This window comes from Balaenoptera acutorostrata, chromosome 2, assembly GCF_949987535.1.
Source record: "Balaenoptera acutorostrata chromosome 2, mBalAcu1.1, whole genome shotgun sequence".
NCBI classification, from domain to species: domain Eukaryota; kingdom Metazoa; phylum Chordata; class Mammalia; order Artiodactyla; family Balaenopteridae; genus Balaenoptera; species Balaenoptera acutorostrata.
Genome location: NC_080065.1, coordinates 133,322,531 through 133,338,486, shown reverse-complemented (window position 1 = coordinate 133,338,486; position 15,956 = coordinate 133,322,531). Strand labels below are relative to the sequence as shown.

General features: G+C 38.1%; 1 protein-coding gene across 9 annotated transcripts in view; it reads right to left on the bottom strand.

The window, feature by feature from the left end:
- Window positions 1-312: 312 nt before the first annotated feature.
- The window catches only part of FBXO38 (F-box protein 38), a 52,667-nt gene continuing 37,023 nt past the window's right edge, over window positions 313-15,956 (bottom strand). For 3 of the 9 annotated variants that reach the window (XM_057540169.1, XM_057540171.1, XM_057540170.1), the window contains exons 15-22: window positions 13,749-14,519; window positions 8,607-8,707; window positions 8,286-8,388; window positions 5,257-5,423; window positions 3,183-3,328; window positions 2,592-2,695; window positions 1,985-2,098; window positions 313-1,199 (exon numbers count right to left, since the gene is read on the bottom strand). In XM_057540169.1, coding sequence (XP_057396152.1) covers window positions 1,021-1,199; window positions 1,985-2,098; window positions 2,592-2,695; window positions 3,183-3,328; window positions 5,257-5,423; window positions 8,286-8,388; window positions 8,607-8,707; window positions 13,749-14,519 — 1,685 coding nt within the window. In that variant the 3' untranslated portion in view covers window positions 313-1,020. The remainder of the gene's footprint in view (window positions 1,200-1,984; window positions 2,099-2,591; window positions 2,696-3,182; window positions 3,329-5,256; window positions 5,424-8,285; window positions 8,389-8,606; window positions 8,708-13,748; window positions 14,520-15,956) is intronic. The other 6 variants (XM_057540173.1, XM_057540174.1, XM_057540172.1 and 3 more) reach the window with 6 other exon arrangements.

Here is a 15,956-nt window from a genome sequence, read left to right as displayed (position 1 = left end):
GCTTTTTTTGCTTTAACCCCTGACACTATGATACTGCATATTATCACTGCCATATATCAGGTGAATTTCTCTCCTTGAGAAAGGAGAAAGGCCATCTCCTAAAGACCAGATATTTGGGGAAATTCTGCTGTTCCCAGTGTTCTGTCATAAAGAGTTCTGTGAGTTAAACATCTTGCAGCCACAGAACTTTAAAAAAAGAGATCAGAGATTAGATTACACTGAAATCTTACTCAGACACAACTACACATTCCTTTTCTGTGTAGTATTTGCTACTCTTCTTTAAAATGAGGGATTCCGTTCCAAGGCAAGAAAAAAGTTTTTAATAAATTTTTATTTTTATATTCAAGATAAAGCATATACACAATATGGAAATAAATAACTAGAAATGCTTTGGAAACTTTTCCATTTCCCCCTCAAACTCAGTTTTTTTTTTAAACCCATGAGTCTTTTTTTTACTTCATTTTAAGAAATATGGCAACTACGATACCAAGAGGAAAAAGAACCACAATTTTGTACAGAAACAAACATACAGCCACCTCTGACCATAGGGTTTAGTTGGAGTTTTAATAGTAACATAAAAAGAGCACAAGAGACAAAAAGACGCTTCAACAGGTTTACTCAAACAGCTCTGCTCGAGAAGAAAAAGGCACAGATTTAAGGGCGTGACAGTGATGATTAAGAATATAGTAAACAGGGGCTCAGCCAGAAAGTGACACTTTATGAACTAAGTCTGGAAAAATGAACAAAATGAACTCTTTCCAATTCTCTGCCTTCATTAAAATGAATTTTTAAATTAAATTGTATAAACATATGATATAAAGTTGGTACTTAGGAAGTATCTTTGCGTATTTCCTCTATGTACAAATCTTTGTATACAACTTCAATGTTCCTTATACATTTCCTATATACCAAAATGCGCCGGAGCCTCCCAACTGCATGCCCCAAGGTCTGTGAAGCTCTCTGGCAGCTGGATGGCCCCAGCAGCTTACTGCCAGAATAGCTGGAAAGAGGAGGGACCAGTTAAATGTAGTCATCTTCAACAGGCTCTCCATTGACGTCACAATAGTGGATAAAAATTGCCACTACTCGCTGAAACACGCCCTTCTTCATCTGACGCATCTCTGAAATTTCCTCCCCTATTGTTTCCATACAGATGTCTGCAGACAGCTGCCCTTTCCTTCGAGGAGCATAGATGGTGCCTTGGAAATTAGAAAGAAAAGGGGAAACAAGATTATCAGAATCATATGGAAAGCCACTCTGATTTAGCTGGTCCATGAGATATGCCTGTATACTCTGATGCAGTGTAACTGATGTATGTATAGTTCATGGAATGGGTCCCCATCAGTTTGGTTATATACTATGTTTGATGCCAAAAAGAGCACACATGATTAAAGGCCCAAGGTGAAAAATGCACCAGAGAGGTAAGTCATATATATATACATGTAGTTTATGAAATCCAGTTCCTCCTAAAATATTTTTTTTAAACTTCCTACAAATGGATATTCAAGGGTGTTAACACTTAGAAGAACTATATTCCAGAGTTCCTTCAAGTTCCCCCATCAAGTATCCGTACCTAAATCATAAGTTCCCACATGCTACCCAACAACAAGCAGCTCATAAGTAGCAGAATAATTAGTATAACAGGAACAGTTTTGAAACAATATAGTTGACCAAATTCTTCAATAAGGAGTAACAAGATTATAAACATTTAGGTAATAAAAAAATCTAGGTAGGACAATCTGTCTGAAGGAATCCTTTCCACCAACCTTCATATATCCCTAGTAAGTCAACTGGTTATCTATTGTATACATTTAGAGCTGTTTTTTTTAGCAAGGGGTGAACCAAACAATAACAAAAAGCAAAAACATTTATATGGGAAGTGATAAAAAGCTGCGCCGCTCGTAACTCAGACAAAATACTAAGTATCTAACGCCATAGGATAACCTCAAACTAGAGAATAAAAATCAAGTCAGGACATAATTACTTTCTTCATCATCCTCAAAATCATATCTGGCAAAGCTGTTGGGTTCTGCTGCCCGTAGTGATCTCAACCAAGGGAAGTCAGAAATCATGGAATACGGTGCTCCATCCACAACACCTAAAAGAAGACAGATCAACAGTGCTACTGGGGTGGAAGTAACGATAGGGCCGAACGCTGTTAGTATTTTGAAAGCAGCACCAGAGACATAAATTCCAATTCTAGCTCTGCTACTATTTAGTCATGTGATTTTGGTCATCCTTTGCTTCCATTAAGCCTCAGTTTCCCTCTCTATATATGTGTACATATATATACACACAAAATACAGGGGCTGACACAGGTTCCCTCAAGTCACTGCAACTTTCAAACTGTATAGCAAGTTTCAATTTTCTTTCACTTTTTGTGTTTCAATACTGCTGATTATTTTAGGGATGGTAAAGACTCATACAGGGAGAGCACTATTTATCTGGTCCCTGCTACCTGCAGATATTCAATATTCCCATTATTTTGACAAACTGTTAGGCTCCTACTCCAATCTTCCCTAAGACATGTCTCTCCATCTAATTAGTTAACAGCTATTTAGCTTTCCAACCATTTACAAATAAATGCTCACCTTCTAAAGTATAGATTTCTCTACCCCATGGGTACTTGGGATACTTCTTTAAGTCATCTTCACTTCGTGTGGCTTCAGGGAAGAATTCATACTTAATGAGCTCTCTGGAGGCAACAAGAAAAATTAAATAAAAATTATAAAACTGAAAATAATGTTGGGATGTAGGTTAGAAAGGAACTATCAAAATGTGTCATGCCTAGATTCTAATGAAGGTCTCAAATAAAATATTAAAATAACAAATGCATAAAAAGTCAAATTTTCTGATGATGTAAAACATCACAGTTTTAAAATCTTTAATATGATCTCTCTTCCATGCTGTAAGGCTGAAGGAATGAAACTAAATGTACATGTACGGTCTGTTCTTGTGACTTTTCTCTAAGTTTGAAAATAAAAAGTTACAAATATATATGTACGCATTTTAGTTTTAAGTCCTCATTTCCCTTTTTTTTTTCACATTACATTTCATGTTTCAGTGCCTGAAAAGCCCAGATGAAATCATTTAAAATAAAAAATAATTAGGATTTGTTGTTTCTGGGCATCCTTGCTCTGGGAACTGACTTAGAAGGTCGTCAGGGGCTGCAGATAACTTACTGGTTAATGTTTGCTATCGTGTCCATCCAGCTGCGAATGCGCACCTTGTTCCGGACATTGGGAGGGTTACTGAATTCATGGATAATACAGATGTGATAGGGGTAGGGACCACTAAATAGCTTCTGCTCCAACGTTAGTGTGTCCACCTGTGGAAAACATGAGAGAGAGGATTTTGGACCAAGGAAGGGAATGCCTTAGAAATCTATCTCCTAGGGCTTAAACAATCTTTCCTTGGGACCTCAGTTTTTAAATCTTTGGCTGATTTGAAAATCAAAGAGTCACATTCCACCCTGAACACAGCTTGCCATGCTAGGGATGAGGTTTAGCAAATTCAACTGTTTAGCAAGCTCAGCAATTTACATCTCACTGTTATATAAATGTGAATTAAACCAGAGAATCTGGATTCAGGTAACTGATCCCAGCAATCCACTTCTGAATATATCCTTTACAGGTTTAAATTTTGACTGCACTATAGAACTGTGAATGTGTAGTACCATATACCCCATTATAACTGGACTACTGTCCATTCCTAAAGACAGAACACACTTCCTTGCCCCCTTGTAACCTTTGTTCACATTGCTTTCTTCTCATGGAATGCCCTCATCCCTATTTTACTTACGAAATCCCACTTTGTCATCCTAATGACATATATGTCTACCCCCTTTGTGGAAAGGCAAACCTCTCAAGAAGGATGATGTCCTGTGTATTTTTCAGCCCCAGCAAATTATAAACACTCAATAAGCAATTTGTGTGTTGAAATGATTCTTTTGAGGCCAGGTTCAAACACTGACTGCAAAGGTTCATATTTCCTTTAAACCTTCTTTTGACATCAAGCACAGAGTCTTACATACGATGTTACTCTTTTTTCCCCTAGTTTTATTGAGAAATAATTGACACACATCACTGTATACCTTTAAGGTATACAGCATGATGTTGTTGGATTTTTTTAACATCTTTATTGGAGTATAATTGCTTTACAATGGTGTGTTAGTTTCTGCTTTATAGCAAAGTGAATCAGTTATACATATACATATGTTCCCATATCTCTTCCCTCTTGCATCTCCCTCCCTCCCACCCTCCCTATCCCACCCCTCTAGGTGGTCACAAAGCACCGAGCTGATCTCCCTGTGCTATGCGGCTGCTTCCCACTAGCTATCTGTTTTACATTTGGTAGTGTATATATGTCCATGCCACTCTCTCACTTTGTCCCAGCTTACCCTTCACCCTCCCCGTGTCCTCAAGTCCATTCTCTACGTCTGTGTCTTTATTCCTGTCCTGCCCCTAGGTTTTTCAGAATCTTTTTTTTTTTCTTCTTAGATTCCATATATATGTGTTAGCATACAGTATTTGTTTTTCTCTTTCTGACTTACTTCACTCTGTATGACAGACTCTAGGTCCATCCACCTCACTACAAATAACTCAATTTTGTTTCTTTTTATGGCTGAGTAATATTCCATTGTATATACATGCCATATCTTCAGCATGGTGGTTTGATTTACATATATTGTGAAATGTTTACCACAATAGGTTCAGTTAACAGCCATCATCTCATAGATACTATAAAAAGTTTACTCTAATAATAATGATGATAATAGTAACAGCAACTATCATATGATTGCTTAGTACATGCCAGCAACTGTTCTAGCACTTAACATGTATTAATTTAACCATCACAGTAACGGCAGGTTTTTATTCTTCTAATTTTAGAGATGAAGAAACTAAGACATAGAAGTTAAGTAATCTGCTACAGGTCCGTGAACCAGAACTGGAACCAGGAAGTCTGAAACCAGAGTCTGTGCTCTTCACCACAGGCAACTTTTAATAAGTATAAAACTTGCTGTATAACAACTTCCCTCATCATATAACTTGCTAAAAGCCCACAAAATCTATCAGAGAAGCACTGATGAAGAAGGTTGGCAAGGTAGTCTAGGCTGGTTAAAAAAACTCTGTAGAATCTAAAGAATCATTACTGTGGGTTCAGCAAATGAATAAAAGCCAATTTCAAAAAGGCTGAACACTAAAATAAAAATATCACTGCAATATGTGATCACCAAAAAGAAGCAGAGCTCATTACCTGCTGCATGGGGCGTAGGTATATGATACGGTTTCTCTCAGGAGGCATCCTTAGTATCTGGTCTAGTACCTGATCCATATTCAGTTTCTTGCATTGTGCATAGTCAAATCGGTTTACAATTGGTGCATTTTCTACTTTTAAATGTTTCAGTACCCTGCACCTGGTAGCTACAAAATGAAAACAATGGTAAGCTCTACAAATAATTTATACAAAATAATAGAGCAACGTATACCCTATTTGGAATCCTCTTTGGAGGACTGGCATACCTTTTATTAGCATAAAATACTGCAGATGTAAACATCTTTGACATAGGTCAAGTACTAGTGCAAAGGACAACTGACAGTCATCAAAATGACTTGAAAATATGATTCTGTCCTGTTCAGAAGAAGGCAGTCACCCTCATGCTAGAAGGGAGATACCTTTTCCTATCTAAGATGTGACTGGCAAGAAATTCAAATTCCAGAGAATGAGTTGCCTAAATATAGGAACTGTTTAGGAAATACATATTGAAGAGAATGAATGACAGCAACTACTGAATTATACAATTTTATGGGTAATGGTTCCTGGGATAATTCACATATGTTATCTTACATTCACCCACAGGAAATGAGCAGTGTTGATTTTAATTCTTACCTCAAGTATAAAACCAGAACCTTAAAAAAAAGACCCAGAAATATTTGGATACTTTGGTCTAAAGTTGTACAGTCCAATGTGGTAGCCACTAGCCACCTGTAGCTATTTAAATTTAAATTAACTGAAATGTAATAAAATTAACAATTTAGTTCCTCACACACTAGTCACAGTTCAAACGTTCAACAGTCACAAGTAGCCAGTGGTTACCATATCGAACAGTACAGATATGGAACATTTCCATCATTGCAAAAAGTTCTGTTGAAAGTGCTGGTCTGAAACATGATTAAATATTCTTCCCGTTTAACATACAAAATATTGAGGTTATAGAGAAAAGTAATTGTGATATAACAGACACATTTAACTACAACAGTATACCAACTTCAGAAAAATATCCCCTTCCTTTTTTTTAATCTCACATTTCAATCTAATCCAGTTTTTACCATAGATTTCAACCTGGTCCAACTCAAGAGACAGAATCAGATCAAAGATATTCTATCCATAAGGCCAACATGCCTGATCTTTTTAACATTTCATAAAGACATGTTCTATAACATCCTTGATCCAAATGTCATCATCTTACTGAGCAATCTAGCCCTGTAATTTTGATGTTTGAACACTGACCAAGTCTTATGCCTTTCAGATTCATTTTCTCCTGTGACATGGCAGGAGGAAGAGGAAGCAGTGTTGGGGACAGGAAAAGAGGGAAGAGAGGACTAGATGGCGATAAGGGTTCAATGGTTCCCTGCTGTAAAACCAGACTTGGCTAAGGTCAGTTCTCATCTCATTTAGTCATCTCATCCACCGTTAACAGACAACCCATCCATCAGTGGGTGTCTAGGGACTGAGCTTCTTATCTAAGCTCTTCTGTCCCACAATAAGCTGAGCTAAAAAATTTGGTTTAAGGAGAAAAGATTGGGCCTGAGGCCATGTGATCCACCACTAATGTTAGAGAAGATATAGAGAGAATCATCAAAGTCAAGTGCAGAGGTGAAAACCAGTCAGATTCTCAGAGAGCTCAGAATAGAGACAGGAATGAGAAGTCAACCAGCAAAGTCCGAAGGTAGAGTCTCAGACCTCGGAGAGTAGAGTGCTGACACACTGAAAGCTCTTATGCTAGTCTGGGCTCTGCTGCTGCTATGATCTCTGAGCTTTTGAAGGAACCCCGTTCCATTTTAGGGGGACACTTCAACATGAAATAAAGTACCACCTTGTAAGGGTGAACACGGGGTTTGGGGTCCCCATGTCTGGAGTCTTCTAGAATTCAAGAGAGAGGTAGTGCTTAAATTTCAGTTTTATCTCTCCTTTTTGGGATTTTCCTAGTTTATGACAAAATGTTTGGTAAGGATTTCCTTGTTTTATTTACTACCAGTATTGGAGAAGTGCAAAAAATAGAAAGCCCCTAAGTATTTTTTTGCCATACTAATACAAATGAACATTTACTAGGCTTTTACTAGAGGTCAGACCCTCTACTGTGTTTATGTGTAGGTACATACATCCACATATACACACATGTGTGCATGTATCAATCACTCCATTTAACCTTCACAAATGCTTTATAAGGTAAGTAAAATTATGTATACTTCACACACTGAAAAAAATGAATGCAGAATACATATAAACTGCACAAGGCAAGGAACAAGTCAGTTCTTCATAATTTTATATGGATAGGTATCAAAAATATAAATTTGAATAATAATGGAAAAATAAACAGATCATGTATGAGACATATTATGTATCTAAAATTTTAAAAACTCACACAAAATAATACCCTATTATTTGTTCAGAGACAAATATGTCTATAAAAAAAGACATGAAAGATAGACTGAAAGGACATATATTAAATACCTGACTACAGATGATGGGAGCCGATGGGACTGGCAATGAGGGACAAATGGGACTGAAAAGAAAAGTGGGGCTTGGACTAAGGATAATGTGCCATGAATTGAGGTTATGATTGATGATATCAATCAAATCCAGAGCTGTTAAGCACTTACAGCTCAGTCACTATTCCCCCCTCCTCCCAAAACACACATAAAACATGTCCAACATCACACAGCTAGAAAATGGCAAAGACAGGATTCAAGGTGAGGTCTACTTGACTCCAAAGCCCATATATGCTGTTAACTTAACCTCTGTCAGATCAGGTTGTAATTATCATTTGGAGGAAACTGGAGGAGAGGCTATATATTAAAAGATGAACCAAGTCTCTGCACATGGTCCCTTGTAAATACGATTGAATAATTAGTTGAGAACTACAGAATGAGGACAGAAATAGAAAAATCTAATAATGATTCTTTTGAAAAAGTAATATAGTAATGTTACTGTAGTATTTATGAGACTTTAATTCTTTAAACTCAATCATGATGCTCTTATATGACATGGGCCTAAATACATACCATGGATAAACATCATCTTGGGACAGTCTTTCAGCACTAGATCTGTGATTCCACAGTTGGTCATAGTGACTCCAACAAGATTTTTGGATTTTAATACAAGGACCTACAAGAAGAAAAATTTAAAAGATGTATCTTCCTGTACTTTCATTCTTTCTTTTTTTTTTTTAAAGCTTAAGTGTTTTCACTGGCACAAGTGAGAAGCAACTACTACCAGTCTCTTCTCTTTAGGGCAAAGAAACTATGTAGATGGGAACTTCAGTTCCTTTACATTATTCAGGAACTTGGCTGGACCAAAAGATAAGCAAGGATTTTCTCCTTCACCTGCACATGGTCATCCTCAATCACAGGATCACTGGTACTGGTGGACTTATCTGCTGTCCGCTTCCGCTTCATGGCATGACGTGGCTTTGTTTTGGCAACCTCTAAAAAAGGCGAGAGGAAAATCCAAATTTTAGCCTTGCTGTCTTTCCTTCAAAGAGAGCACATTCAACTGCATATGTATAAACTCCACCAAGGAAACTCTCAATTCTACTACTTGGTTCCCAAAGGAATACAGTCAGACTGCCATTTCCAATTGCCTCTTCCAAAACAAGATCACCTTCCGTTGTCTCAAACATATCAACATCAAATGTAACACTGCGCTCTTCACACCTGGCCCATTCCAACAGTCTAATCAACATTCTCGTCTCCAGGCACTCAACCCATCCTAACTACTACTGGTAGATTAAACTCACCGCTTTCCTGCTAAACAACTTAAAAGCATTGACTACTACTGCTTAGTGAATACATTTCAATGCCTGACATTTGGAGCTATGCTTTAGCCCCAAATGTTCTCAATTTTATTCCATACCATATCCTAGTCATCTCCCATTGCCAATGCCTCTGAAGCCATTAATTGTTTTAGCTTTTTCTGCCCAGAATACCTTTCCTGACTTTACTTTTTGAAATACTACCCATCCCTGAAAGGTCCAGCTTAAATGCCACCTATTCTAGTAAGTCACTTGTATCCCCAAACATCATATGTGGTTCTGTAATTCCCTGTATGTCTGTTTTATTTCTCCATTTAAACTAAAAGCTCCTTGAAGACAACATCATTGTCATTTCATCTTCGTATCAATGTCAGCCGCTAGCAGTGAGCTAAAATGAACATTTATTGAATGAACTGGCACTCAACATTCACTGAATGAATGAATGCATCATAGATACGTCAATGTAATAACAATAACAGCAAATATTTACTGAGTGCTTACTGTGTATCAGGCACTGCTCTCAGGGTTTTACTCGTATTAACTAATTTAATCCTTTTACCAGCCCTCTGAGATAGATTATTCTCTTTATTTTACAAATAAGTAAACTGAGACATGGGAAGGGAGAACAGTTTGCCAATGTATTTATCAGTATGCTAGAAAACCTGCAATCATTTATCTGCCAAACCCTGCCTAGTATGGCCCTAATCCATTTACTAGTACTGTTCTAAAACGTTATAGTTTATTATAAAAACAAATATTATGTTGGTATTATTTAAATACAAGTTCTAAATTCACCTCAAAAACTTAACAAGCACATATATATTCCAAGACAAGACACTAAAAGTCACTGTCTTCATTTTGAGAGTCACTCTGTAGCAGAGCATATATTGAATGAAAAAAGGTTGACCTTTACGAATTAAATCCCACCATACTGCGCACTGCTACTACTACTGGATTACAGGGTTACCACTCGGTTAACACTCTCACTTCAAACATGAAAGATTACAAAGAAAGATAGGGAAACGAGGTACAAATATTGCAAATTCCCAAAGGCTTGGAGTTAGACAGGGACTCTATAGAGATCTAGTTCAAGTGTTTGTTGTTTTTTTTTTTTTTCAATACACCAGAACGCTTTCCTCCACCATTCGAAATCTTTGTGAAATCTTATTATAAAACAATTGAAAGCAGCTAATTTGGTTGAAGCCTAAAAGGGAGCCCAAGAGTTTTATCCATCAAACTTCCTCCAAGGACCCTGAACCCAAGCAAAACACTGGGTTTCTGGAAGAGAAAACTACTGATCTAGGTGACCCACTGAAGGCCACCTTCCACAGTATTCCTGAAGGAGCTTCACGAACAATCTATCTTCACTGACAAGGAATCTTCTAACAGCAGCCACCATTTCATACAACAGCCAAAATTCATACTCCTGTTACAACCAATAATAGGTCCTGGTTCCCTCTCCCAGTACCACAAAATGAAGACAAACAAAAACAGGTCTGTTTCCATTCCTTCGTCACAGTGTTCAAACAAGAATCTTCTATTAGCATTCTCCTTCTATGCTCCAATTTCCAACCTCTCACCTTCATGGATTGCTTCCCTCCCCTACTCCTTAACTGATCAGAATATGGGGTTCACAGTTAAATTTCCTGGTCTCCTGAGTACCCAAACTGGCAGTTTGTTTTCTAAGAAAAGTTTATAAGACTGAGTCACACTTTATATGTAGATAATCTTGAAAAACAAATGCTTCCCAATGTAAAAAGAAAACAGAGTTCATTGTGTTTGTTATTTTCTTATGTCTCCCTCTGTTTATTAGGGACAGTAAATCTTTGTTTAGGGACAATCCTTAATGATTTCATACATCCATCAGCATCAACATACCTCATATGATGGCTCCTACCACTTATTAAGTTCACAATTATTCACTGAGCCCCATACAATGTAAGACATTGTGCTAGAAGCTGGGAATATAATGGTGAACAAGCAGACACTGTCCCTGACCTCATGGAGCTCACAGTCTATTGGAAAAATAGACATTAAAACACGGAATTACAACACACGGTGTAGTTGACATTAGCAAGATGCTACAGAAACACAGAAAAGCAGACCAATCCAGTCATGGGGTGTCAAGGAAAGAGGTCAGTATTCATGAGAACCATATCATATTCATCTTAAGTGCTATTCTTCGACAATCTGTTATTTTTGTGATATTTATTTTATAAAGTATTATACAATAAGGGTAAAAAGAACAACTTACAGGCATTTATTCCCAAAACAGGAAATCACAAGACAAATAACTACTTCTAACACGGTTTTAACACTACGTAAGGCCGTAAATCAAAAACCAAATTAAAAATTCAAATATTTTCTTTGAAGGGATTAAAAAAAAAATCCATAACAATCAAGTTTGTTCCTTTATTAGTTTGGATTTACCTCCTTAAAACTTTTAAAGCAGAATGGCCAACAGATATCAAAAACATGCTAGGTTAAAAATAACAAGTTGAAAGCCACCCAAATAACTTGTTCTTCTTTCCAAAAGAGACCTGGATAATTTAAAAATCAGCAGTTTGACATTTCTCCAGAAAAGTTGTTATTGAAAGTAAATGGACATTTGTATTGTGTTTTAAAATATTAGCAAGTAATTTACCTACCGTATATATACACATTAGCTACATACATTAGAAGTCTTCTCAAATTGGAAAAAAAAATCATTAAGACAACAGATATAATTAACCTTAAAAAGTAAAAAGCACTACATAAATGAATTTTTTAAAAAAAATTCTAGGAAATTATTTAACCTAAGAAAAGGTTCTGGTCATGAAACAAGTCAGAAGAAAATGACAAAGGGAATAGCAGAACATAAGGCAAAGAAGAAGTTAACCCCCCTCCCCCTAATATGGTTAATGCGAAGGACCCACGTTAAAAACAAAAACAAAACAAAACCCACCAAAACAGGAACAACTATAAAACTTTACCAAGACACATTAAGACAAAATAGTCCCTAAATAGGAAGACTCAAAGCTGTAAAAATGACACTTATCTTTTCAGTCAGTCAATGTAAAGGAATTGCAAACAAAACACAAAGATTTGTTTCTGGAACTTGACAAAATTATTATAAAATAAAACTATAAAAATAAATGATAAATGCATGTCTAGCCAAGGAAATTTTGCAAAAGAGTAATGAAAGAGGACAGAACACTGGAACAGGACAGCATGCCCAGAGATAAACCACAGTACGGTCAAAGTACATGATAAAAGAGCATTTCAAAATGACATACGGATGGATGTCAATAAATAGTATTGAGACAACTTGGTGACAATTTGTAATAAAAAATAAAATTAGTTCCCACAGATTAAGATAAAGAACTAAACTAAGATAAACAAATAAATGAATAAAAGAATGAGAAGATGTGAACAGTTATCTGAGCCAGGTGTAGGGAAGGCTTTCCACAGCATAAAAATAATGAAATCACAAAAGTAAACATGTAGATCTGACTTAACAAATATGAAAAACCACACAACAAAGGGTGTCATAATGAGGTGTTTCTGTTTAATGGATACAGACTTTAAGTGTGGGAAGATGAAAAAGTTGAGATAGATAGTGGTGATAGTCCCACAACAATGTGAACGTACCTAATGCCAATGAACTATATACTTCAAAACGGTTAAAATGGTAAATGCTATGTTATGTATAAAGAAAGAGATAAACCATATAAAATTCAAGCTGGGAAAAGTATTTTCATCACGGCAGAACTGATGTTTGCAAAGCATAATAAAATCTGCAAATAAAACTCATACTTTAATATGAGCTTAGGCTACTATGATAATTAGCACATAATTAATTAATATCTCCTATTTATCTTATGAAAGCTTGTTTTTGTTAGTTTAGCTCCACATGATTCAATCAGCTCTATTTATTGCAATAGTAGATAAAAAGGCACTCTATGTACTGGGTGCTGATTTTAAGATTTTTAAATTGAGTAAGGCTTAGAGAAAATAAAATGTATTATTATTCATTGACAGGTATTCATGACTTAATAAAGGCAGGAGAGATTATTTAAAAATAAGATCAGAAATATAAACAGGATTATAATTAAGGAATGTGCGTACCCCGCCAAACCCCATGCCTCGGCATACACCTAAATGTTATTAATGAAATTATATACATATATGTGTCTTGAGGATATCTTCACCAAAATGATTCTCAGCTAGAGTACTTACTTACCTGCTTTTCTCCTGGCAAGCCTACTGGCAGCAAAACTAGCCTTTGGGAAAATTACTAAAGGCTACAGAGGCGGGGCGGGGGGGGGGGGGGGGGGGGGAGGGGGCACCCACACGCCGGGCTCCCCCAGGCCCAGCGACTTCCAGTCCTTACCTTTCGGCTAAGGTTTTAAAACTGCACTAGGAGTTAAGCCTCTGCAGTGTGGGACGGGAGCAAAGTTTACATACTGGGAGTGAGACGTGGGACTGGCACTGCGTTTAAGGTTAGTACACACACACAGTCGCACTCTTCTCAGAAGCTTAACTCTCTGCGCCTCTCCTGGCTGGTATTTTACAAGCTGTTTTACATGCCACCCGCTCCCCACCCCCACCCCATCGCTGAAAGTGAGCTCAAAATCTGTATGAGCACGGAACCCCAACGTAGAAATCAATTTGCCCAACTGGCTTTATGTAAGAAAACTTATGGAAGGAGCAAATGCCCTTCTCAAGTCCTAACCTGCAGTAGCTAATCCTGGCAGCGTTGTCATACCTGACTCAGATACCAGCGGTACATGGGAGAGTCTGCTCCTGGCCCTTGTTAGGGGCCTCCGAGGGTAGTCTTCATTAGACTGCACGTCACAGCTCTCAGGCTGGGAGCTCCCCCTCCTGTCCTCACCTGTAGCCCCAGAGCCACTCCCATTAGTCCTCTCATCATGTGCTGGGCCTGAAGACCCCCCTGGTGGCAGAGTCCTAAAGGAAAAGGCGGATCTCGTACCATCCGGGCCATTCACAACACAGGCTCGGCTGGTTGAAGGACGTTCCTCATCAGAACACCTGCTAGTTCTCCTTTGGGATTCCTGGGGCCTGCGACAGCAGCATCTGGGGCAGACAGAACTCTCTGCATCTCCCTCCTCCACGGCCTCAGAGTCCTCTGACCCACCGGGGGAGCAGACACACTGCCTGGACACATCCACTTCTGCAGGGCTAGGCTCGGAAGAGCCGCTGCTGTTCACCGTCCTTACAAAGTCGGGGCTTTGAGAAGCAGCGCTGTGCGAGCTGGAGTTCCCCACTGTGCTGGCGGTGGTGCTGCTGCAGCTGGGATAAACATCCTTGTTTTTTTTCTTTTCAGGAATATCCCTAGCTGCTTTCATATCGGCTTTGATCTGCTCACTGGTGACCTGACAGCCTTTCTCACAGCTGCTTTCCTCGAGGGGAAACTGCTTCGACTGGCCCATCTGATGGGAGTTGTACCTCTTTCGAAGTGGAGTCTTGCCTTTTCCACTTACTGCTTACAGAAAAAGAAGAATGGCCCGAGGAAAAGAAAAGATTTCAGTACAAATTCTGGACAAAAGGCAAGAGTAAATCTGGAACAGGAAACAATGTACACTAATTTTCCTAAAGTATAAATGGTGACCACATCACTCAGCTGCTCAAAAGTTCTCTATGGCTCCCTAGTGCCTACCTGGTCAATACTCCTTAGCTCAGCCTTCAAGGCTTACTGTGACCTAACTAAAAACTAACTTTCCATTCTTGTCTTCTCTATAAACATTCTACACCCCAGTCCAAACTTTTCTTTGAATATACCCCTGCCTTATTACCTTGGAGCCTTTACTCTCATCAGTCCTTCTGCTTTGGACCTCTGTTCAATCTCTTCTGCACCCCACCCCAAAGCAAGTGCAGTATATGCCCTGTAATATTGTTATCTATGTTTCTGACCTGACTCTTCAGCCAGACTACAGAGAGAGAGAGACAGAGAGACAGTGAGAGAGAGGGACACAGAGAGAGAGAGAAAGAGAGAGAGAGATATCAAGACTTATTCATCTCACCCCTCACAGCACCTAACACAGTACCTGGGGCACAGTAAGCCTCAATGAATATACAAAGGAATACTTAAATAAGGTTTTGTCTGGCTGACAGAAGATCTGGTTTCTAAATTCAGAAACTAAACTTTCTAGGAAACATCAGGTTAGTCAGCTGGTCACATTACTTTTCCTAAATTTCAGTGTCCATTAAAGCTCTTTCAATCACAGTATAAAGATTTATCTGAATTTCTTAAAAGGAATAAAATGAGAATTGAGTAATCAGTCAGTGGTTAGTAAGTTATTCCAAGTCTAAAGAACTGAGCTTACCATACACTGAAGTGTGTATATATTTCAGGTTCAGTGTTACAGGTATACAAATGTATACTAAACATTCAGATACATTAATGAGTAGGGTACCCAAGGAAAAATAAGTAGACAATTTTACAAAACCTCATCCTTTGCAGAAAGTGGTAAGCATATGGTTCTGGGAAACAGAAGGGAAGACAAGGAAAGAAGTATAAACCTAAAAGTTAAGAGAATTACAGTTTCTTGGTGAGGCAAATGGCAGAAGGTTGTTGACTGGATTTAAAGGGAGATAAGGGATTGTAAGAACATACTTTAGGACTTCCTCAAGCACCAAACTAGCCACCAACATTCGCTAAACACAACTGGACAGATTACCAACTGGGGAATGGTTGTTTTTCACTGCTCTGGATGACTCAGTTGTCATCTTTTATGTGAGGCACAGGCCCCTTGCTAATCCCTGATACTCTGATGCCACAACTTCCTAAAGCCTCCACTGTGGGACTGACAATCCTCATATCTTCTCTTCCCTGAGCCCCAATTCCACAATATTTTTATTGTGCTGCACCTGCCCTTGATAGCACCACCCAGATTTTCCTCTCTTGCTTGGGCTGCTGCCT